The 23,136-nt window shown below is 40.2% G+C and overlaps 1 protein-coding gene across 3 annotated transcripts; it reads left to right on the forward strand.

The window, feature by feature from the left end:
- The first annotated feature begins 4,035 nt into the window (after nucleotides 1-4,035).
- Nucleotides 4,036-22,851, forward strand: LOC103175320 (exocyst complex component 3-like). Of its 3 annotated transcripts, XM_007888299.2 has the most exons (13): nucleotides 4,038-4,231; nucleotides 5,629-6,033; nucleotides 8,342-8,996; nucleotides 10,040-10,157; nucleotides 10,686-10,808; nucleotides 12,829-12,929; nucleotides 13,168-13,260; nucleotides 14,467-14,590; nucleotides 14,673-14,795; nucleotides 14,903-15,058; nucleotides 16,564-16,682; nucleotides 17,373-17,517; nucleotides 22,822-22,851. In XM_007888299.2, exons 2-13 carry the CDS (start codon nucleotides 5,664-5,666, stop codon nucleotides 22,825-22,827), a joined length of 2,133 nt encoding a protein of 710 aa, XP_007886490.2. In that variant the 5' UTR covers nucleotides 4,038-4,231; nucleotides 5,629-5,663; the 3' UTR covers nucleotides 22,828-22,851. The 3 variants fall into 3 exon arrangements, with proteins under 3 accessions (XP_007886491.2, XP_007886490.2, XP_007886489.2); XM_007888298.2 differs by lacking the exon at nucleotides 22,822-22,851 and having other exon boundaries at nucleotides 17,373-17,726; XM_007888300.2 differs by lacking the exons at nucleotides 14,467-14,590; nucleotides 22,822-22,851 and having other exon boundaries at nucleotides 4,036-4,231; nucleotides 14,660-14,795; nucleotides 17,373-17,727.
- The last annotated feature ends 285 nt before the right edge of the window (nucleotides 22,852-23,136 follow it).

The following is a 23,136-nucleotide window of genomic DNA, read 5'->3' on the forward strand; positions in this document are numbered from 1 at the left end:
AAAAACAAGTGCATAGTAAATAAATTACATTAGCTCGGAGAGAAAACAATTAAAATACAGTTAAAATAATATAAATCAAATAGATGAGAAATAGAGTAAAAAGCCAGAACGAGAGAAAAGAGAAGACAGGGCAAGTAGGAGCAAAGTGTTTAACAAAAACTAACAAAGCACATTTTAAATAAAAAATAAATATGTTAAACAGGAAAGCAAAACATTAAAGGAATAAACTAAATGGGTTTGTATCATTTTCCTCCTTTCACATGACCATTCAAAACAATCAGTGTCAATTTCAAAATAATGAAAGTTTTGCCTTTGGCGGTGATAATAACATAAACTAAAAATGTCCAAGATAGAGTGTGATTTGATCTATATTGCTTTGATTACGTTTTTTAATTGGTTTCTCTCTAGTCTATTGTAATTTATTTACTCGGCAATTGTTTCCTTTCTGCTTTGTGTTTTCCTTTGCTTTTTGAATCAAAAGTAATGAGTTCAGAGGAATATTAGTTCCTCACAACAGTGTAAAGTCTCAGAAAGTGATGCCAACTGATAAGCAACAAAGCAGAGTAAATACACAAAGACTAACCGGTAACCAAACCATAAACTTCCAACCGAAAAACTGAAAGACACAGAACAGTAGTTAATTTTAAGTATCTCAAAGCTAAAACAATTAGCCAATACTCATCCTGCAGTCCCTCCGCCTCACCCCCCTCCCTTGCCTCCTTCAAGACTTGTCTCAAGACCCTGCTCTGACCGTGCCTTCGATCACACTCCTTCCCCCCCTGCCCTCCAACTCCCCGATCCCTACCCCCAGTTCGGGTCCGAAACACTGATTGTCCAGTGCCTTGGGATGTCCTCCCGACGTGAAAATCGCTACACTAATGTAATTTTGTTGTTGTTGTTTATACCACTGACAATTTATCTTATTAATCCAGTGCTTCGGATCAGAAGTTTTACCATTGTATGACGAACAGCTTACAAAATAACATGAGCACCACCTAGAGGTCAATTGCCAACATTTAATGGTTCAGGACAAAGGGAAACCTCTTTATTAATTCTTAGGTTCAAAGATGCTGCATAAAATTTCGATCAGTTGAAGGGGGTGATCGAAGGCACAGTTGAAGAGGAGTGTCTTGAGACGGGTTTGAAGGAGGCAAGGGAGGGGGCGAGGCGGAGGGACTGCAGGATGGAGTTCCAGAGGGTGAGGGCAGTGTGGCTGGAATCTCTCCCGCTAATGGTGGGGCGGGCGAAGGGGGGACGTGAAGCAGGCTGGAGCCCATTGTGCAGAGGGAGCGGGCAGGTTGGTAGGGGGTTAGGAGGTCACAGAAGTAGCAGGGAGCAAGGCCATGGAGGGCTTTGAAGGTGAGGACCAGGATTTTGAACTGTATCCTCTGTGTGATGGGAAGCCAGGGGAGTCGGGTGAGGATGGGGGTGATAGGTTCATGGATCCTGTTGCGGGAGAGGACACCGGCTGCAGAGTTCTGGATTATCTGCAGCCTATGGAGGGAGGAGTTGGGGAGGACGAAAAGCACAGAGTTTGCATAGTGAGGCTTGGATGTTATGAATGCATGTACAACAACAACAACAACAAGATTTCATTTATAGAGCGCCTTTCACGTCGGGAGGACGTCCCAAGGCGCTGGACAGTTGGGTCGGGACCCGAGCAAGGGGGAAATGGTCAGGGTGAGGGGTGGGAAGGGAGGGAGCGAGGAGGGTGTAGAGAGTCGAGAGGGGAGCTGAAGGCACGGTCAAAGAGAAAGGTCTTGAGACCGGCCTTGAAGGAGGAAAGGGAGGAAGCGACAAAGGCAGTGGGGGATGGAGTTCCAGAGCCTCGGGGCTGAGAGGCTGAAGGTCCGGCCACTGATGGTAGGGCGGTTGGGGCGGGGGATGTGTAGCAGACCGGAGCCAGAGGAACGGAGGGTACGGGCAGGTAAGTAAGGCGATAGTAGGTCAGAGAGGTAGGAGGGAGGAAGGCCGTGACTGGCCTTGTAGGTGAGGATGAGGATCTTGAATTCGATCCTCTGGGGGATGGGGAGCCAGTGGAGGCGAGCGAGGGTGGGAGTGATGTGGTCACGAAGCCTGTGCGGGACAGTACACGAGCTGCAGAGTTCTGAACGACCTGCAGCTTGTGGAGGGAGGTGCCGGGAAGGCCGGCGAGGAGAGAGTTCCTGTAGTCCAGCCTTGAGGTGATAAAGGCGTGGACCAGAGTTTCAGCAGCGTGAGGGGTGAGGTAGTGCCATAGTCTGGCGATATTCCGGAGGTGATGGAAGGCGGTGCCAGTTGGGGCGCAGATATGAGGAAGAAGGTATGAGGGTCTCGGTGGCCAGCGGTGTGAGACAGTTGTGGACTGGCTCAGTGAGGTGGAGTGTGCATCCTTGGATGGTGATGCTGTCAGTGACTGAGGTGTGGAGGCCCTGACGGGAGCCAATCAGGAGAGCCTCGGTCTTGTTGACATTCAACTGTAGAAAGTTAGCTCTCATCCAGGACTTGATGTCTGTCAGACCAGACATTCTGTGAGGACAGCAGTGGTCCTGGACTCAAGGTGGAGGCAGAGAGATAGAGTTGGGAGTCATCTGCATACATGTGAAAGTTGACCCCATGTCTGCAGATGATGTCACCAAGAGAGAGCATATAGATATTGAAGAGGAGGGGACCAAGGACAGAGCTCTGAGGAACGCCACACAAGATGAGAGTTTTGCTAGAGGAAAAAACGTTTGTGGAGACGAAGTGCACACGGTGTGAGAGGTAGGATCTGAACCATTCAAGGCCAGAACCATGACGCTTGAGGTGAGAGGCGGGGCAGTGGAGGAGGATAGAGTGGTCAACGGTATCGAGGGCAGCCGAGACGTCAAGGAGGACGAGGTGGCAGAGGGAGCCCTGATCTCAGAGGGACAAAATATAATTTGTCCCTTTGACCAAAGCTGTTTCTGTGCTGTGACCATCCGGATGGACTACAATGGTCATCTCCATTCCTATGCATTCTACCATTCCAAGGTGTCTGCTTGACTCAGTTGGTAGTTGGTGTTATTTTTATTTCTGTTATTCCTAATTGCAGTTTGACTCAGTTGACACTTCAAGGATCCCATTGTCTCTCATCAAGAGGAGAAAGGATGTCTCCCGGTGTCCTGGCCAACATTTCCCCATATAAAATTGGTCGCTCACTTCATGAAGTGGGACATTCACGTCTGTGGAGTATTTCCGGGTGCAAATGTGCTGCTCGCATTCAACAACAACAACAACTTGCATTTAACATAGCGCCCTTCACCCCGGATAGCATCTTGTTCAGGAGGACAACTCAAAAGCTCTTCATGGGTATAAAGTGTAGTGACTGAGTATTAGACAATCCATTGTGCTGTAGTTTCTTCAACTTCTGTGTGTTTGCTCCCTTCCCTCCCCCCAGAAAAAAACATCAGCAGAAAATGTTTTGGTAATAAAAAAAAAGGTCTATTTTTAAGACGCATCCTTGAAATCCCTGGATTCTTACATTGTAAGTGCCACGTTGGAAGGGAAATTGGTTCAATGAGCTAATTCTGTTGTAGTTTTAGTCTTTCAATTCCATTCAGACTGTAAAGAAATTGAAATGTCACGTTAGTCTTTCAGATGAAGCAGAGAGAAAATTCTGTTTGACTAAATGCCAAATCTTCACAGCTTCTCTCCCACTGGGCTGCCCAGTCTCACAGCCAAACTATCTCTGTGTGTGTGTCTGTCTGTCTCTCTCTCTCTCTGAAATCCCCAAGTAAAATGCACATAAGTACATTCACCCCACCCGGCAATCTGCTGGGCAGATGAGGCAGTTGTTTCCCCAGTTGGAGGTTATGATACAATTGTAATCAATGCACTTTTATCTGGTCACCAACTGAGAATTGCAATCAAGTAAGAAACACAGTGTGAAATGAACAGCAGAGCTTTTACTTTCTTGCAGTGAAAGCAAAGAAGCTGCACAGTATAATGAATCGCTGCGAATCAACGAGCTTGCATGCTCTTTCCCTGTTACACAGTACAGTAGAAACCTTTAACTTGACTCTGGACCTGCGTGGCAGGTGCACAAAAGTGAAAGTGAAATCAGGAGTCGTCAGGCAAGTTGAACAAAAGTTATACGTTCCCACGCTTTGTGCGTGAGAAAGTCTCTTTCTTTATTTGTCTGAAATGCAATCCCCCTCCTAAATCCTAACCTGAGAGCCAGCTAAGATCTCCAGTCAAGTGATGACCCCCTCCCCATCTGGTCTGTGACACAGTAAGTAATGATGAGCAAGAGAAAAAAGTACATAAATGGTTTCAACTCCAATCACTGATACAAACCCCCAACATTATGATTCTTACTCCCTCTCTCCCTTCACTCTTTCTAACTTCAAACTTTCTTCCTTATCTGTCTTTGGTATAATCTGTCCACTTGTATGTTGTTGTTTTTATTTAAAAGGCTACGAATGCCTGTACAGCACTGCATTTTTTTAAAAAAAGAAAGCAATATTTCTTTGCGCTACTATACTATTGTTTTGACTTTATATTAATATTAATAATTATCTGTAGGTGACGATCCGGCTCGGATTGGTAGCGTTCTTGAATCTGAGTTAAAAGTTAAGAGTTGTGAGCCTCTGAGTTCAAAAGGACATGTTAAGTAAACTGTTCAATATAATTTTTTTGCTTGGACTCTGCAAAGATTATGTCACTGAGGTAAAGACATTTCAAGAAAATGAGTCAACGTTTCGGGTCCACGACCCTTCGTCAGAACTGGGGCATGTTGGGAAGGAGAGGCTTTTAAGGGCAAACAGAGAGGGGGGAGGCAGGGCAAGGAAGACAAAGGAGAAAATGGAGTCATGTAGCTCAGTGGTTAGAGCACTCGCTTTGCAAGCGAGAGACCTGAGTTCAATTCCAGGCAGAGGGCGAAACCTTGGGCAAGTTTCCTTACTCCACACAGAGCCTAATAATAATCCCTCCAAAAACAATAATAAAAATTGGTCATTTTCAATCTATGACTGTTTGTGGGACATTGCTGTGCTCAATTGGCTGCCGCGTTCGCCCACAAATATACAGTCAATTCACTTTACAGTGTGTTCTGTGAAGCGCTTTGGGACGTCCTCCCGACGTGAAAAGCGCTATATCAAATGCAAGCATTATTATTATTATTATTATTATTATTATTATTATTATTATTATTATAGAGGACATGGGTGATTGGTGAGAAGACTGAAGGGGAAGGCCTCCAGTCATGATCTAAACTAGGGGAGGGAGGGGGCACGGTAGAGGGATTGGGGGAGAGACTTCCAAAGCTTTGAGGTGTAGCGCCTAGAAGCGAGGCCGCTGATGGTGGAGCGGAGGGGATGAGTGACAAGCAGGAAGCCAGAGCCAGCCGAGGGAATGCAGAAGGTAGTGGAGTGAGGAGAAAGCAAACCTGTTGTGATGGGGGTATGGAGTTTAGTGTGGGTGAGAATGCAGGCAGCCGAGAATATGGGCTTACTCCATCGTAATGCATGAAGGAGGACACATCGAAATATATCATTTCAATACATCTTATGTTATCAATGTCACTTCTTATATTTCCTGAGTGTTTGTCAGTTTCGATAGATCAGTTTTCAAAACAATTTCCCCTTGTGCCTCATATTCATATTTTAATCATATTGAAAATCGCTGCAGAAAGATTACGCCACAGGATCCAAAATCGTTTGAGGATGTCAGATGAGCACACAACTGGAGACAGAGATGCAGCTGATGGGAGCCAAGCTCCATGTAAAACTGGGGATACTCAAACTGGCTTAACTAAAAGGAAACACAGTTTCTTAAAGAAAAATAACCAATCACCCCAAGAAACCAGTGGTGCAGTACTCAAGCCATGCAATGAAAATCCAAAAGTAGAAACATCAATGATTAGAAATTTTGGCAGCAGATTAAGTAAACGATTTAGCTTCAAAGAAAAAATACCCATTAAAAGTCCAACAAACAAGCAAAATGTGAACGAGTTCAAAGCTTTGGAAGAAGACCAATGTGACACAAATGACCCGCAAGTGACTGATAGCACAACTGAGAAGTCACCGCTGTCTGGTAAGTCACTGAATTGTAACGCATTCAGTACACATTTGCATTTTGTAAAAGGGAGTGTATTATGCCGGCGCATGTGCAAGCAACTGCCAGGATGGTGGAAGGAGAACTGGATGGACTTTGGACTTCTTTTTATGCTCTTATGCCACGCACTAAAATATAAGATGAGTTTTGTAAATCTAATACACTGTACAGGCATGGAACACAATAATAATCCTTGCATTTGGTACACACAAGTAAATCATTCAGGTCTAGCATGAAACAAAATCATTTACTGTACACTCTGTAATATAACTCTATCCAAATCAAGGCTTTGTTAGTAAGCTTCCTTATTCGTCAATGCAAACACTCATAAACCACACTCCCAGTGTCCTTTTGTACTTCCTGCTCTTCTTATTGGCCCTTTTGTTTATTTTTAGTTTACTCTTAAAGGTGTATCCAACACACTCACGTGGTCTTCTACCTCAAGGAATGAAGTCAATTCACTTTACAGTATATTCTGCGAAGCACTTTGAGACGTCGCGAAGACATGATAAGGCGTTTTATCAAATGCAAGGATTATTATTATTATTAGAGTATCTATAACTAGACTGAGATTTAGAAATATGTATGCCACCTAAGTGCGGAAATTGTCCTGCACCTCGAATGGAATGTACGCTCTCTCCCTGGAAGGAGTGCACCCTGCGTACCTAACCTCAGTATATATCAGGCGCAAGTTGGTGAGGGCCATGACTTGGGGCTACCAGAGTGCATTGGAGCACTGCTGGAATTTAACCAGCTAAAGCCCCATTGTGAGGAAGCTTCCCGTTGCTTGTCCAGCTAGGATCACCTTACCTATTAAGGGCTTTTGCTTGCTGGGCTAACAGGAGTCGAGTGGGAAGAGCGCCTGCAAGCAGCCTTCTCTTCCACGTCCTGGAAGCCAGATTAGCGAGCCTATCTGATGTGTCATCAGCAGTGCATTGGAGTAATAATAATAATAATAATCCTTGCATTTGATACCTCGCTTTTCACGTTTTCTAGACATCCCAAAGTGCTTCACAGAATATACTGTAAAGTGAATTGACTGTATATTTGTGGGCGAACGCTGCAGCCAATTGCACACAGCAATGTCCCACAAACAGTCGTAGATTGAAAATGACCAATTTATTATTGTTTTTTGTTTTGGAGGGATTATTATTAGGCTCTGTGTGGAGTAAGGAAACTTGCCCAAGGTTTCGCCCTCTGCCTGGAATTGAACTCAGGTCTCTCGCTTGCAAAGCGAGTGCTCTAACCACTGAGCTACAGGACTCCAGTACTGCGGACCTGAATGGCTCAGGAACCAAACTAACGAGAGCACCATAGAGGGTTGATTTGATTCCTGCTTTCTGTTACCAAGCACATCACCTTAGATCCAGCTCAGCCCTTGCACCTCTCCAGGAGGATAACTTTATCTTCTATACCTAGCAAAGAATAAATTGAATTTAATATCACAATTGAATCTATTTTCAAATCACGCCTCCGTTTTGTTTCCCTCCCCCTTGTCGCTTTGAAGAGAGGAAGCTTTAGATAGCAGCTCTGATTTAATTATTGCCATTTAGTGCACTTACATGTTGGAGTGAAATCTAGATCTGAATTTTTAATGCCTTTTTAAATCATCGAGCTATATGTTTTTGTCTGCTTTAAAATAAAGATACTCTGATCAGGACTCCTCCAGACCAAATTCTTGGCTCCTAAAAAGTATATATTACTAAAGATAGTGACGCATGCTGGCGTTCAGTTCTGCGGCTGCCAGGTGCCCTCTTTTATCTCGCTGAAGTAAACTGACATTCTTCATGTGTGAATTTAGACAGTGACTCTCTGCAGATTATACAGTATGGCTCATCACAGCCAAGCTTAAGTATGATTAACAGTCAGCAAATGGGAGCAGGCACCAATGCTAATTCTCACCATCACCACACCACCTTTCGAAAAGAGAAGGGAATTTCTCTCTCCCGGTGTCCTGGCCAACAATGCCCCAAATAAAATTTGATTACTCATTCCATGGTGGTTTGTGAGACATTACTGTGAGCAATTGGCTGCCATGTTTCACCCACAAAATACAGCCACTACACTTTACAGTTTACCCTGTGAAGCGCTTTGAGACGTCTCGAAGACGTGATAAAGAGCTGTATCAAATGCAAGGATTATTATTATTATTAATGTAGGGTAACCAGAAACAGTCCCATCTCGCCGAAGCCCAACTATATCAGATAAGAATAACAACAACAAAGGTTTGAAAAGGGAAGGTCACATTTTGCTCCGAAAGGTGTGTTACTTTTAAATGTTTTTGCAGTGATGGAAATAAATGAGCTCATCACAAGCAAGAAGTTACTGGAGGCGCAGGAGAATATAAATAAATTGGAGGAAGAATTGCTGAACGAGACACCGCCTGAATATCATGAAACTCATTGCCATGAATTCACAAAGCGAGTCCGAGATCTGGGCCACCTCTGCGATGCTCTTGCTAAACAAATGAAGTCCATAGTGTTCGATTCACTCACAGCAACTGAGGAAAATGGTCACTGTTTGAGCTCGGCCCTGAAGGTTATAGAATTGGAAGAAATCGCAGATAGAAAGTGGCTGGAAAGGACAAATCAAGCTGAAGACCAGAGTTTCAGAAGACCCAGGAAGTTGCGTGATATGTGGCAAAACACCATAATGGAAAGTGTAAGGAAAACAATAAATGATGTGCCTTTAGCTAAGAAGGAGGAAAACAAATCCTGGATTGCTCTACACCTCGCTCATCTTCAAATGACCCTTTTGAAAGACTTGAAAATAATTAAGAATTTTGTGCAGAAATCTTACTCGGAAGAGGACAAGATTTGTAACCGTTACGTAAAATGTTACCATGAAAAAATATCCTCACACCTGCAAGAGCTGGCACAGGGAGACCTCGAGTTAAATGATCTCAATTCGTTTCTTAAGTGGGTCATTCACACTTACCAAAGGTACGTCATCGGTAGGTGGCAAAAGTAGTTTGTATTTCGGGCAAGTGTCAATGTATTAAGTAATGCGGAGGAGTGACAATTTTGTGAGTATTGCCCTTGTGAGTTGGTGAAAATAGCAATGTTTGATCACAACCTTAACAAATCTACTGCAGTTATTACAGTAGTTATTACTTCAGGCCACTAGGTAACAGCATTAAACTTGTGTAGGTGTATTTGTGTAACCAGCTGTGGAGCCTCACTATCTGTCGAAGATCCCAAATTAGTTACATTAAGGGAAATGAAGTTTAGCAACTATATTTCTAATTTAAACCACTGTCTCCTCGCTTCATGGAAGGACTTTCGATTTTAATTGAAAATACCCACTGCCTTACAGAGCTCTCTTCTTCACTAAAAGGACGACAAACTGAATTTTGCCCACAAAATATACAGTCAATTCACTTTACAGCATATCCTGTGAAGCGTTTTGAGACGTCTCAAATACGTGATAAGGCGCTATATCAAATGCAAGGATTATTATTATTATTCTCTGTAGGGGACTAAACTTTAAAATTAGAATAAGATATTATCAATGAAAGGAATCGTGGGAGTATAAACAACACGACATTTCAATATCATTTTAATCTGGTTAAACTGGCTAATTAGGTGCACGTATGAGTGAAAATCAAGGACATGTGTATAAAAGCGAGACTCAAGCCAGTTAGGCAAGTAGAAAGATTTTAACCCCACAGAAGAGTGGATGTTTGCAACAGACTCTCAAGAGACGAAGTTGTTGCTGTGGTGATAAACTACTTTAAAAAAAAACTGGATAATTCACTTGGAAAAGTATAGAGAGGTACACCCAGATCTGTCAGGTATTTTCCAAAACCTTTAGATCTGGAGCTAAAGTTGTGGGAGGGCATCCAGGATGGGTTGAAGAGGTTTTGATTTCCTTTGGGGATCAGCAGGTATCTATACAGAAGCAGATAGAATAAATGGGTGAAGACCACAATGGGAAAGATCCTGAAACTCTTTAAGCACTTTTATATGTGTGCTTTTGTTTACAGTGAAGATGTTATGGGTCATCCCGATCTTTCACCAGAGGTGAACGTGCAAGAGCTCAGTCCTTTGGTAGATGAAGAGACGGTTAAAGACGTGAAGGACAGATATCTTAAAGCGCTACAGGTAAGAGTTAGGTGAACAATAATACTGTACATTTATATGAGAACACAAGATGCTTTCAGATGAAGAAGGCCCTTCAGTGCATTTGATCTCATCCTTCCAGAACACCCACTCTTCTTCATCCCATCACAACATTTAGCTGTTTTTTTTAATGAGTCCAGTTTTCTGGCCTCAATCTCCCTTCCTGGCAACCTGTCCACTTGTTAATTATCCTCTGGGTGAAGAAAAACTTCCTGCTATTTGTCCTAAAATTGGCCCTTTGCAACTCTAAATGTATGTTCTCTTGCTCTAATGACTTGGTGCATCCTAAAGTATTGTTCTGGGTTTACTTTTTCAATCCCATTTAAATTTTCATTCACCTTTTTAATGCCCTTCTTTTCCATCATTGTGTTCGCTGTCAATCTGCAACAGAAATTCCAGAGAGACCCATCAAATGAACAGAAAAACCCACCTCTTAAACAGGAAATCTTTTACTCGCGGAAATGACCACACTTTTAAAAGAGTGAGATATTCTGTTTATTTTGTGTACAGTTGACGGTTAAGGAATTATTGATCAGAACTTTGGAGGGAGAGGAGAAAGCGTGGTCAGAAGATGAAGAGGCAGAAGAACTAATGGGTTATTACCATTCTGATATAACCCATCATATAAGCAAGGTAATTACTACAATCTTTTATTATGCAATCTCTCAAATCAAATGTTTGAGTCGTCAATGCATTGTGAAACTATTTTTACCAGTGCAATTTAGTTTTGGTGTCATTTTCTTAAAGCTTTCGATTTTTATGCACTCTAATTAACTTATTTCAGGGTATTTCATAGTTGCCATTAGCTATTGTTACGCTATTTGTATTTCCTCTTCCAATTTCCATCCTCCTCTGAGTGTCTACTTTCCACAGGGCTCCTTGAGTTGGAATTAAACGGCTTAAAATGTTGATAGGGACAAATCTAATAATCATCTAATAATCACAAAAGGTGGCCTGCTTGAAGCTTTGCTGGCACACAACAACCACAAAATTACATTTGCAAAGTGCCTTTCATGTCGGGAGGACGTCCCAAGGCGCTGAACAATCAGGGATCAGGACACGAGCGGGGGAGGGGGGGGCAGGATTGGGATGAGGGAGGACAGAGGGGGTAGGAGGGCGGCTGAAGACACGGTCAAAAAGGAGGGTCTTGAGTCGTGCCTTGAGATAACAGACAGGTTGATAGAGGGTCAACAGGTCAGAGCTGTAGGAGGGGGCAAGACCATGGAGGGCCTTGAAAGTGAGGAGGAGGATTTTGAATTCTATCTTCTGAGGGATGGGAAGCCAGTGGAGTCGGGCGAGGGTGGGGGTGATGGTGTCACGGAGCCAGGTGCGGGAGAGTACACAAGCTGCAGAGTTCTGGATGCTCTGCAGCTTGTGGAGGGAAGAGTTGGGGAGGCCGACAAGGAGGGAAGTTCTGTAGTCAAGCCTTGAGGTGATGAATGAGTAATCCCAAGATCCCACTACCAATGTGGCTGACCATCAAGAAACCCTGCAGTCTTATAGTAGATTTTTTCTGCACTTTTAAGGGAAGTCAGGGGCAGGCAAAAGGAGGGAAGTATTGTTCAGAATGATGGGTCGGAAGTGGGAATAGGGAGGTTTAACTTTAAGTGGACTCAGTAAGCTTTTCTTTAATTTCTCTAGACTTAACTGTAGCCTGATTCCAGCATGTTCTCTTGAGTCAATACGATTTAGAGAAGTAACAACAACAAGATTACATTTGTATGGCACCTTTCACGTCGGGAGGAAGTGAAAGCAAGTGAATTGGACCAGAATATTATATATGATTTGTTTGAGCTGCTACTTATAGCTAAACAATACAGAAAGGAAACATTCCACTATGAAACAAATAACAGCCATACAGTTCATGATTGTGAAACATGAAACATTCTCATAGGAAGATGTTTGATACCAAAGGAAAATAAATAAGAGTCAAGTTCGTTAATGAACCCCCACCCCCCGCCAAGAAAATGCAGCCTCTCATCCGATTCTAAATCATATTGTAGTGAAACGTACAATGCAGTAATTATTCAGTCATATACCATATTTACACTCCATTTTGTTCCTTTTTTATTTTAAGCTATATGGAATTTGTAAAACTTTCACATCGGAAGCAATTTCTAGTGATGATAAAAATAGTAAGAGCCCCTCTTCGTCCAAACTGATCCTATGATTTGGTCCAAATGATCTCATCCTTCCAGAACACCCACCCTACCATTTGACCGTCACCACATCAAGTTGCTTTGTAAATGATAGTGTAACTGGACTGAAGAGAGTTGGGTTTTTACTAGTGTCTGTGAAGGCCACCAATCTCCCAAATGAAAAAAAATGGCCATTCACTTCATTTCTTTCTGTGAGACATGATGACTGTGTGCAAATTGGCTGCTACATTCCCACAAAATACAAAGTCACTCCACTCTACAGTATATCTTGTGAAATCCTTTGAGACATCCTACGAAATGCAACCATAATTATTGTTGTTAAGTCAAGAGTTAGCAATTAAGAATTGTTGACCAGTAAAATTCCCTATTCTTTTTGAATACTATTATAGAATCTTCCATCACAGTTATGAAAGCTATCAAATGCAGACATATTGAAAAACAGTTTCAACAGTGAATAATTCAAATCCTGAATACTTCTGTTTTTTGTTTTACAGATGATTCATGAATATGTAAAAGAGTCAGGCAACATCAGCAAGGAGTTGGAAAATAACACTTTACTTATCTGCTTGGATGAATTAATAAATTTAGTGCAAAGGTAACTTAATCTATATCAAACCCTTCCTGGCAATCTGTTCCACTTGAGGCACTATCCTGCGTGAAGGCCGATATATAAGTGGAAGTTGTTGTTAATTATCTTCTCCAATATGCTGGTTTTGATATAAATTGTCAAATTAATAACATGGGACTTTAACTGAAGTAAACTAAACATACTTACTTCAAGATTGATTTACGTATGCAAACTGTATATTTACGCTTATTTGATATTTTTAAAGTTACCAGCAGAAACTACAAGCTTTTACAAAAGAGGTCCGTGCAAACACCCTATCTGTTGTGATCTCAAGCATCAACAGCTGCATGGAGTTAAGGTATGACTCCATTAATCGAGACATGAAATTATATTTCTCATGTCAGTTTGCCCTCATAGATCTGTTAGATTCAAACATACAAAAACAGAAGGTCATGAACTGTACAACAGTAAAAATCCATGGGTGAAATTTGCAACATTTCATCATGTTTAATGTTATACATTATTCAACATATATTACATTACCCTTCATTGTCTAAGCCTTGTATTTTGTTCACTCAGTTTTCACAACTAAGGTTACTTCAATTAAGCACTGCACTATTATACTACAAAGATTACAAAGAACATACAGCACAGAAACAGGTCAATTGATCCAACCGGTCCATGCCAGTGTTTATACTCCACAACAGTCTTCGCCCATTCCTTACTCCCTCCCATACCCTTCTATTTCCCTCTCTTTCATGTGAAGCTCTAGCTTCTTCTTGAATGCACCTATAATATTTTGCAGCTAAGCTCAAGCTCATGAACTTAATTTCTCCTGCAATATTTAACAGCCATTAAAAATGCAGAAAAGGAAACTCCATCTTCAGTATTAGGCTTCAGCACAGGGTTTAAGCTGCTGTGCAAGAAGTATGTCAATTCAAGATGTATAGGTCACATTGAGAGTACTGCATTCTGTTCTGGTCACTGTGACATTAGCAGTTTGCCCAGGCCATAAAGGCAGTCCACAGGAAACCAACAAGAATGATCCCCCGCGTTAGAGGAATGAGCTGTGAGTAACAATTCGACAACTAGTGTTCTTCAGTCTTGAACGGTGACACAATATCTCAGAGGCAATCTTACAGAGGTAAAAAGATTTAAAATGGGATTGTCAAAAAAAAGCATTTCTTTACCCAGCGACTAATTACAAATTGGAAGAAGTTACCAGGAAGGGTGGCAAGGCCAGGACATGGGACCTATTTCAAAAACAGTTTGAATGTTGTATTGGAAAGATGGCAGGGAAGGTATTCTGGAGGGATGAGATGAGGTGGGCCAAAGGGCCTTCTTCATCTGAATCTCCCTTGTGATCTCAGGCAATGATGTTCACATTTGGAGTTCTGATATACTATGTACAGTGACCAGGTGGCATTCTAAAACATAACTCAACACATAAAATAGAGGTCTGCCTGTTATTCCCCCATAAATTATTTTTTTATAACCAAAAAGAGTTTTGATTATGTTTATTAATATGTACACCAAATGTCTGTGGTTATTTATCCTTCCCAAGGGAACATGTGGAGAATCTAAGACAAGGCCATACTGTACAAGACGACAAAACGGAAAAGGCATTGGATAATGCTGTACAAGATTTTAATACATTTCTTTTAAAACAAGTTCTGATCCAGGTGAAGGTATGTAACGAGCAATGTTCTTCTCAAATGGTTCAAAACAATAATTTTTGTGAACTGTATTCTATAAAGTTTCATCTTCCAGCCTTATTTCAAGAAACTTATGACAAAGAGGTGGCTGTCCAATGGCGAGGATTTTGAAAGTATCATAAGGATAACTGAAGATTATTGTCAAAAGTTCAAGAAGATAAAACCAACCAATTGCCAGGTTTGCTGACAAGAATTAAAATATTACAATTTTCTCTGTACATAAAACAGAATTACATTGTTCTAAGTAATATAACCAATGGTTATTTGTTACTGCTTATGTACAAGGTTCTGGCAGACGATATCCACTATCAGTTTGTTAAACTATACATTACACAAATCATGAAACAATGCATTCGCTGTAAGCAATCCAGCAAGAGAGAGGCAGCAGCAACTAAGATCAAAGATGAACTGGGAACAATCAATACAATATTTGAAGAACTTGTAAGTAATTGTAAAGTATTTTTATGTTCACAAATCTATGCTTGTGGAAGCGTTCCAGCATGTCCTGGAAATGTAAATTGAACCCAAAGGAAAATTGGTGTTAACACAATCATAAGAAAACATAAAACCCACTTCAGGACATTAAACAAAGAATTGCAGCCTACATTATTTAATCACTGGTTGAAACAAGACATGATATTTGATCACCTCTCGATTCAAGATCCTGGTGCTCACCTTCAAAGCCCTCCAAGGCCTTGCTCCCACCTACCTCTGCAACCATCTGACACCCTACCAACCTGCCCGCGCTCTCTGTTCAGCAGGTTCCGGCCTGCTTCACATCCCCCACCTCGCCCGTCCCTCCATTGGCAGGCGGGCCTTCTGCCACTCTACCCCCACCCTCTGGAGCTCCATCCCACAGACCCTCTGCCTCACCCCCTCTTTCGCCGCTTGCCCTCCACCCTCCCCAAACTCCAGCTCGGACCCGAAACACTGATTATCCAGTGTCTTTGGGACGTCCAGTTGACGTAAAAGACACTATACAAATGTAATTTTATTGTTGTTGTTGTTTCGGCCACAAAATACACAGTCACTGCACTTTATGGTGTATCCTGTGAAGCACTTTGAGACGTCTGGATGATGTGATAAAGTGCTTTGTCAAATGCAAGGATTATTATTATATTTCTATTTACCCCACATCTGTCATTCAAAACCAGATACCCGGACATCAACAATACATTAACTTGTCAGACCTATTCCAAACATATTTGCATACTGTTTGGGGATGAAAATAATTCTTCCAAACCATCAGTTTGAGGCCTGCTAGCCTTTTCATTAAGAGTAACAATATCTTTATCTTAGCTACTTGGTGGTGTAAATGGATTTTCACTTCCATCTTCAGTTTATTACCCACGACTATTTTTATTCCAACATTGCAATCAGATGTTGAACTTTTCCTTGCAGCAAAGACAAAGGCTTTCTATTTGTCATTCTACTTGAAATTGAATTTCTAATTGATTATATTTTATTATATATATAATTGATTATATATATAAATAATTCTAATTAAAATTCTAATTGAAATGGGTGCTACAGTATGAACTGTTAATTTTATGATAGAGAATGGGCAACAATAATGTCATCAATATTGCCTTTTTTTCTAATTGGATTTTAATTGGTTGGGATTATTCACTGTCTTCTCATTTCATTTATTTTTACCCATCAAATATACAGTCAATTTACTTTACGGTATATTCTGTGAAGCGCTTTGAGATGTCTAGAAGACGTGGGAAGCGTTATATCAAATGCAAGTGATCTCAAGGGGTTTTTACTACATTCAAAGCTTACTAATGAACTGATATTAACTCATAAAGTTAATTTTTTTGAAAGTTTCATTTTTTTTTCATCATGTTGCTCAGAAACATAACTAATGGGAAACAATTAGAATAAAACATCTTGCTATATGTTGGTTGGTTAGATCTCCGCATTGATCCTTCCTTATTTTTTAGGGAAGTACTGCAAGTTGGCTACTTACAGCAACTAAACATTTGGCTGGTTTTATTGGCGACAGCAAAAGTGAACTCGAAGGGCATCTGAATAAACTATATGAAGAGTATCGAGATATTAGGTAAAGTTTGCTGGTTGTGTTTAGTTTTATACAGCTTTTCTTGATGTATTCTTACCCCTTGCTACACTACCTTTCCTCTATGTTACATTATATCTTTTTGTTGAGCCAACAAGATGAGAAAAAGGAGAACCGATGAAGTGCATGACATTTGATGGGAGCAAAGAATAATCTGGTTTGCTTGACTTTCTCAATTAGGCAGATCGCAATAGCAAAAGGTTTGAAGGTGTTGGAAATCAGATGAGATCCCACATTGTACACTGAGGTGCTGCTGGAGTATAGTCTGAGAGCCTTGGCAGCATCCTCCCGCCCACACACATTGCTACTGTTATTATTACGCCTAATAATAATCCCTCCAAAACAAAAAACAATAATAAATTGGTCATTTTCAATCTACGACTGTTTGTGGGGCATTGCTGTGCGCAATTGGCTGCCGCGTTCGCCCACAAATATACAGTCAATTCACTTTACAGTCTATTCTGTGAAGCGCTTTGGGACGTCCTCCCGACGTGAAAAGCGCTATATCAAATGCAAGGATTATTATTATTATTATTATTATTATTACTGGTTGAGCGATGGCTCCACTAGTTGGAAGTGCGGAGATTCAGCAGCTGCTTCAAATAGTTTTAGTAAAACAAAGTTTGTTTAAAAATGCATTGGTCTCTTTATGTTGATATTTCTTGTGATTTACAGTGAAGAGCATGTTTCAGCCCTGCTTTATTTCCGTGGCATCTCAAGAGGAAGAAGGAAAAATAGACTCATCAATCAACTGAAAAACAACAAATCGGATGAACCAGCCACCAAACCTCTGTTTAGGGATATCAGTGTTCCAGTTACAGTGAGTTGTATGCCTTGAGAATGAAAACATGTTGTTTATATATTCAAATTTTCATGAATTTTGTGTTGTGACATTCTTGGCCAATGCCTGTAGGACGTGTTTGCAAGATTGCAAATGTTATGAAAGTTATTTGCACCAAAATAAATCGGGGCTTATTTGTTTTTTAAAACTTTGAAAATCAACACAGAATGTCATGGGTTAATTTTTTCTGCGTCTTTTGATATCATTAATATGTTCCAGTTATTACATTAACATATATACACTTGGAGCTTATTACCCTGTATCTTAATGGTAAATGCTTTCAAAGTGTCTTTCAGATTTGCTCTTTAAGGTTGGGGAACATGTGTTTTTGCCTCACATTGACCTAAACACAGTTCAATACATTCATAACCTTCTGCCTCCAATCTATTGCTGTTGTGGTTTCACCTCAAAGAGAGCCTGCAAACAAATACTTGTTGAAATATCTGGTACACTACCAAGCCTGGGCCAAAATCCCCCAAATAAAATGAGTAATTCATTCCATGGCTGTTTGTGGGATAATGCTGTGCGTCAAATTAACTGTTCACAAAACATAGTCCTTTGACTTTACAATGTACCCTGTGAAGTGCTTTGGGACTTCTTTCTTGATACAAAAGGCACTATACCAAATGCAAGGGTTATTACTATAGGAACATGGGCCAAGTCAAGGCATAGGTATACGTGATAGTATACCAGATGTTTCACCAAAGGTGATCTGTGACAAAACAGTATTGAAGATTATCTTTAAAATATTCAATTAACCCCTCAAGAAAAAAAATAACAATAATAAAATTGTTCACTTCAATCCAAGACTGTTGTGGGACACTGCTGTGCGCAATTGGCTGCCGTGTTTCACCCACAAATATGCAGTCAATTTACTTTATAGTATATTCTGTGAAGCTCTTTGAGACATCGAGAAGACATGAAAAAGCGCTATATCAAATGCAAGGATTATTATTATTATTATTATTATTTTTATTATTATTATTATTATATCAATCCAACTACCGGATTATTTATTCTCGCCACAGCTCTATGTTCATGATCAGGAATGCTATTCTTGAGTGGAAGCAGTGGGAGTGAAGAGGGTGAACTGCCTGACCTTTTACTGTGGTTCAGAGATCTTATCTTTCATGGAATTCCAAGGGGGCAATGCTCTACATAATTATACATGGAATTAGTTATACAGAGTGATACAGAAATTCCTGGTTAATCATTCCCCTCATTATTTTCCTCACTGAAAAAGAAGCCATCTGATCCTGGTAAATTAGAACAATTGTTCAAGTTAATCCCTTCCATTTAATGAGACTCTGAAAAAGCCGTGAGATTTAGCACATTCCCACTTCTATGACCCAGGGAAAATAATTCACTGAAAACTACAGGATAATCCACTGAATAGTACAATTACGGTGTTGCGTAGTGCCAATTCAGTTAAGTGGGTTTATGAAGGTGAAACAAACAATCCTGGAAATAAAGAATGTAAATAAATGCAATATGTTTGGAGTGAAATGTTTAGATTATTATAGAACTCTCATATTGTACCATTGAATATGCTACTTTAGTATGATACAAAACACTATAGTTACTTTCTTAAAGACTATGAAAAGTTCAGAAATCCTCATATGATTTTCATGTTATTCTGGTGAAATGGATAAATCCGATTGTTATGATACAATTTTGATGGTATTTTTTGTTATTTTTATGGCAACAGAAACTTGTTTTTTAGCAGAGGACGTTGTTTATAGTGGATTCCGAGGAGAAATTGCGGCCACACTTTTCTATTGGCCCAGGTCATGCATAATTAAATGTTCATAATGATTAATTAGTTCTCACTCCTTCCTTAATGTGCTCTTACACTAAAGGACACAATAATAATAATAATAATCCTTGCATTTGATATAGCGCTTTTCACGTCGGGAGGACGTCCCAAAGTGCTTCACAGAACACACTGTAAAGTGAATTGACTGTATATTTGTGGGCAATAGCGGCAGCCAATTACGCACAGCGATGTCCCACAAACAGTCGTAGATTGAAAATGACCAATTTATTATTTCTTTTTGGTTTTGGAGGGATTATTATTAGGCTCTGTGTGGAGTAAGGAAACTTGCCCAAGGTTTCGCCCTCTGCCTGGGATTGAACTCAGGTCTCTCACTTGCAAAGCGAGTACTCTAACCACTGAGCTACAGGACTCCACAATCTACACAAAGTAGGGCAATACGTGTGAGCCCCAATGGCCATTGTGATATCATATGTCTACTTTAATGAACAAGATCAATTGCTGTAGATTGAGGCAATGAAACAAGAGAGTTCTGGGATTATGTGGAGACACAGTGAGGAAACAATAAGTTAAGAGGCAGATATGATGGGGCATAATACTATCAAATTAGCAAATAAAGTTCACAGGAGGTGTTGGGGGTGGGATGGGGGTGAGTCCGAAAAGCACTTGCTTAACATTTGCCTTGACTACAAGACTTGTGCAACCGATTTGAGTCATTTTGATATAAAAACACAAGTTCCTGCTTTCCGCAAAATACAGTCAATCCACTTGACAGTAAATCTTTTGAAAGGGGTTGAGATGTTTCAACAACGTGATATGGCGCTATATCAAATGCAAGGATTATTATTAGAAAAATAATTGTAATAAACTGCATTAATTGTAATGACAAACATAAATAATTTCAATCTTAGATACCACTGACCTAAACTATAAATCCTGTCCTTTTTAGTTGAAGAATATTTCCTGGACCCTAATCTTATTTCTGTTTTGAATTAATATTTTTACCGAAATTCAAAGTCTTAAGGCTGCCAACGTATACATGCTTGCTTTCCAAACCGCAGTGTTTCTGTGGCTGTTCTCTTGAGGTTTCAATGCTTTCTACCCGAGATATGCAGTTCTGCTTGAACTGAATTGAGCCTTTTTATAATTGTATTCAGTTCTCACACAAAAGTCAAAAATACATCTACATGGATTTTGTTTAAAAGGAAAAGGGTGTACTTTGTTTATATCACTTATCACCACTTATCTTCCTCCCCTGGATGTGTTGTCTGGACTGGTAGAGCAGCTGGCGAGATGGTGGAGAGCCAGGAAACGACGCTTGCATTTCGCGACTGAACCAAAAAACAAACATGCTCGAAAAAAGAAGCAAACGTGTCCTGGTGACCTCGCCAAAAATTGGTCATTCACTTCATGCCTGTTTGTGGGACATTACTGAGTGCAAATTGAAACTGTGCCTACAAAATTTTAAGTGTACTCATGAGACTAACCTACAGACAACGGTGGAGAAGACCTGAACTGTATGCATTAATTCTAGGTAGGGTGTGACCTTATACAACAACAACAAATTACAGGGAAATGAACCAGAGCTGGGGATTTTTATACTTTATAAACATATATAGTTTTAGTATGTCATACACTTTATATATTACATATTATGCTGTACACAGCTTGAGTATGGCTTGTGGGATTTGAATTCAACAGATTTCCTAGCTCTCATTGGTATTGAAGTCAGACATTTCCATCTTTACTGCAGAAATAGGGCAATCAAAAATTTTACGAAGTTGCAAAATTATGAAACTGAGATATTCAATTAAAATTTCCTCTTTCTACAAGCTTCACTTCTCAAAACTTATTTCAACATAGCATTGCTTCCAACAGTCGCCTTCTTGAGCCTATCCCCCACCCCATTCTCATCCAGCTCCACAAGCTCCCCATCCCCCAGAGGACTGAGTTCAAATTCCTTGACCTCACTTTTAATTCCCTTCTGTCGCACTCTACCTCTGGAACCTTCTTAAACCCTATCAACTTGCCCGTTCCCTCCACTGAGCAGACACTGGCCTGCTTCACTTCCCCTGCCCTGCCTGCCCATCATTGGTGGTTGGCCTTGTGAAAGGTGCTATATAAATGCATGTTGTTGTGGTTAAAATGATGCACAGTACTCTATCACAAGATTGGTTTGGATGATTAGCCCATCTGATCTCATTCTTGCAGCATATCCATTCTACCTAACAATATCATTTTATTGGAAAAAAATAGAAAGGTTGCAATGTAACAATAACTAACCTCACCTTGCACTTGTCATTCATTCCCTTTAGTTTGTGTGTCATATTCCTAAATCGTTTAGCAGTTAAGCACTATATGACTTGGGAATATGACACACATAGAATAATGCATGTAATTAAATATTAAATTAAATATTAAATTAAATATTAAATTAAATATTAAATTAAATATTAAATTAAATATTAAATATTAAATTAAATTAAATATGCCTACAAACTACAAAATATTCTGTGAAGGGCTTTGACACATTTTGACGTGATAAGGCGCAAAATCAAATTCGAGAATTATTAGCATTGTTGTAAGGTTTCCAATTTGCACCACTGAGGATCCTTTATCAAGAAATAACACAAATTAGACCACCAAATATTTAATTACATACATGGGGAGCTTGTGGAGCTGGATGAGAATGGGGTGGGGGATAGGCTCAAGAAGGCGACTGTTGGAAGCAATGCTATGTTGAAATAAGTTTTGAGAAGTGAAGCTTGTAGAAAGAGGAAATTTTAATTGAATATCTCAGTTTCATAATTTTGCAACTTCGTAAAATTTTTGATTGCCCTATTTCTGCAGTAAAGATGGAAATGTCTGACTTCAATACCAATGAGAGCTAGGAAATCTGTTGAATTCAAATCCCACAAGCCATACTCAAGCTGTGTACAGCATAATATGTAATATATAAAGTGTATGACATACTAAAACTATATATGTTTATAAAGTATAAAAATCCCCAGCTCTGGTTCATTTCCCTGTAATTTGTTGTTGTTGTATAAGGTCACACCCTACCTAGAATTAATGCATACAGTTCTGGTCTTCTCCACCCGTTGTCTGTAGGTTAGTCTCATGAGTACACTTAACATTTTTAGCCCTGTAACCACTTGTTAATTTAACCAATAGTGGAGTAACATTCTGGAGATAATTTTCAATGTCCCTTCCAATGAGAGCTGACAAATCCATCTCAAGTCGTTTCACCCACAAATACACAGTCAAATAACTTTACAGTATATTCGGTGAAGCACACTGAGACGTCTCGCAGATATGGTAAGACGTTGTATCAAATGCAAGGATTATTATAATTATATTAATCCTGGAAGGATGAACTGTGTCTCAGAATATTTAGAGAAACAAAGCAGGAGAATTGTATAGCGTTGACCGACATTATGAGGGGAAGCTATCACCACTGGGAAGTTTCCAACAGACTGGAAGCAAGAAAATATTGTTCCCATTTTCAGGACTGAGATTAAATCAATGGCAACCAATGGGGGAGCAGGAGTGGAATAATTGATCAGATCATTCAAGATCAACAGTATTGACAACTGATTAAAAAGCTACGGCATAAACAGCACCCAGAGGAGCAGGTCAGTGACATTATATTCACAGACTGACATAAGTTGGAAGTACTGTAATTTAAATTTTACATAACAGTAAGTCTAATTGTTTGATTGCCTGTCCTCTTTCTCAATTAATGACGTACAAAACACACAGTCACTACACGTTAGAGTAAAATCCTGTGAAGTGCATGGAGATGTCCTCCTGATGTGAAAGGT

Source organism: Callorhinchus milii, unplaced genomic scaffold, assembly GCF_018977255.1.
Source record: "Callorhinchus milii isolate IMCB2004 unplaced genomic scaffold, IMCB_Cmil_1.0 Scaffold9, whole genome shotgun sequence".
Classification (NCBI taxonomy): Eukaryota; Metazoa; Chordata; class Chondrichthyes; order Chimaeriformes; family Callorhinchidae; genus Callorhinchus; species Callorhinchus milii.

Bases quoted from the DNA above. Each gene is read 5' to 3' on its own strand.
- LOC103175320 (XM_007888298.2), top strand. From the start codon at position 5,664: ATGTCAGATGAGCACACAACTGGAGACAGAGATGCAGCTGATGGGAGC. The intron at 6,034-8,341 runs GTAAGTCACTGA...ATGTTTTTGCAG, and splicing joins TGAGAAGTCACCGCTGTCTG to TGATGGAAATAAATGAGCTC. The intron at 12,930-13,167 runs GTAACTTAATCT...ATATTTTTAAAG, and splicing joins TTAATAAATTTAGTGCAAAG to TTACCAGCAGAAACTACAAG.